The sequence below is a fragment of the Sinocyclocheilus anshuiensis genome, unplaced genomic scaffold (genome assembly GCF_001515605.1).
Source record: "Sinocyclocheilus anshuiensis isolate Anshui unplaced genomic scaffold, SAMN03320099.WGS_v1.1 scaffold745, whole genome shotgun sequence".
Taxonomy (NCBI): domain Eukaryota; kingdom Metazoa; phylum Chordata; class Actinopteri; order Cypriniformes; family Cyprinidae; genus Sinocyclocheilus; species Sinocyclocheilus anshuiensis.
Window position 1 is genome coordinate 123,134 of NW_015540128.1, and position 1,276 is coordinate 124,409.

At 38.8% G+C, this 1,276-nt stretch overlaps 1 protein-coding gene across 5 annotated transcripts in view; it reads right to left on the reverse strand.

The window, feature by feature from the left end:
• Positions 1 to 1,276, reverse strand: part of hspa5 (heat shock protein 5) — an 8,285-nt gene that overhangs the window by 5,602 nt on the left and 1,407 nt on the right. For all 5 annotated transcript variants that reach the window (XM_016484465.1, XM_016484463.1, XM_016484464.1 and 2 more), the window contains exons 3-5: positions 853 to 1,084; positions 629 to 766; positions 430 to 542 (exon numbers count right to left, since the gene is read on the reverse strand). In XM_016484465.1, coding sequence (XP_016339951.1) covers positions 430 to 542; positions 629 to 766; positions 853 to 1,084 — 483 coding nt within the window. The remainder of the gene's footprint in view (positions 1 to 429; positions 543 to 628; positions 767 to 852; positions 1,085 to 1,276) is intronic.

Here is a 1,276-nt window from a genome sequence, read left to right on the forward strand (position 1 = left end):
GCATAAAAGAAAAATGGATAATTTTGACCCATACAATGTATTTTTGGCTATTGCTACAAATATACCCCAGCGACTTGAGACTGGTTTTGTGAAAAAAATAAATAAAACAATTTTTTCTCAGTAAATGTTAATTTTATTTAAGGTAACAATACTTAAACATTAAAATAAATTTAATAATTACAATTAAATTAATTAACTAAATGTTAACCGAAATATAAATACATAAAGCAACAATTCGAATTTAACCGAAATGACAAAAAAAATAAGACAAATTTTAAAACTTAAAGCTGGTAAAAGGTAACTCTATATGAAATTAAAAGCTATACTAGGATATCAGTGATATTAAAATAACTCTGATGTGGATTGATACAAGATACCGTCAAGAAAACGACCCGTTATGCAACAAAGCAAAAGTAATACAGTGCTTACGGCTCATTGATGATCCTCATGACGATCAGGCCGGCGATGGTTCCTGCATCTTTGGTGGCCTGGCGCTGGGCGTCATTGAAATAAGCGGGCACAGTGACCACAGCATGCGTGACCTTTAGAAGAGCAGAAACCGATCAGGTGTTGAGTTCTACTGCAGTGCAATGGAGAGGTTTTCTTGGTGTTGGAGTCAAAACTTTACCTTCTTTCCCAGGTAAGCCTCTGCGGTCTCCTTCATTTTAGTCAGAACCATAGCAGAGATTTCCTCAGGGGCGAAAGTCTTCATCTGACCTGATCCGATGTCCAGCTGGATGTGAGGCTTGCTCTTCTTCTCAATAACCTGGAAGAGACACAGCAGGTGTTTAGCGTTCTTCATTGAAGTCAAAGGGATGTTTAGTTCAAACACAAGCTGGCAGACGTGTGTACCTTAAAGGGAAAGTATTTAATGTCCTGCTGCACGGACGAGTCGCCCCATGTGCGGCCAATCAACCTCTTGGCGTCAAAGACGGTGTTCTCGGGGTTAGAGGTCAGCTGGTTCTTCGCAGCGTCTCCAATGAGACGCTCACCTTCGGTGGTGAAGGCCACGTATGACGGAGTGATGCGGTTTCCCTGGTCATTAGCGATGATCTCGACACGGCCGTTCTTGAACACTCCAACACTGGAACAAAATTAAAGAGTATAAGAATACACAAATAATAGAGAATGTAAGAGAGAAATGTCAGCAGCATTACTAAAAAAAGATACCCAGTTAAACACACACACACACACGTGTGTGTGTGTGTATATGTATGTATGTATGTATGTATGTATGTATGTATGTATATATATATATATATATATATATATATAA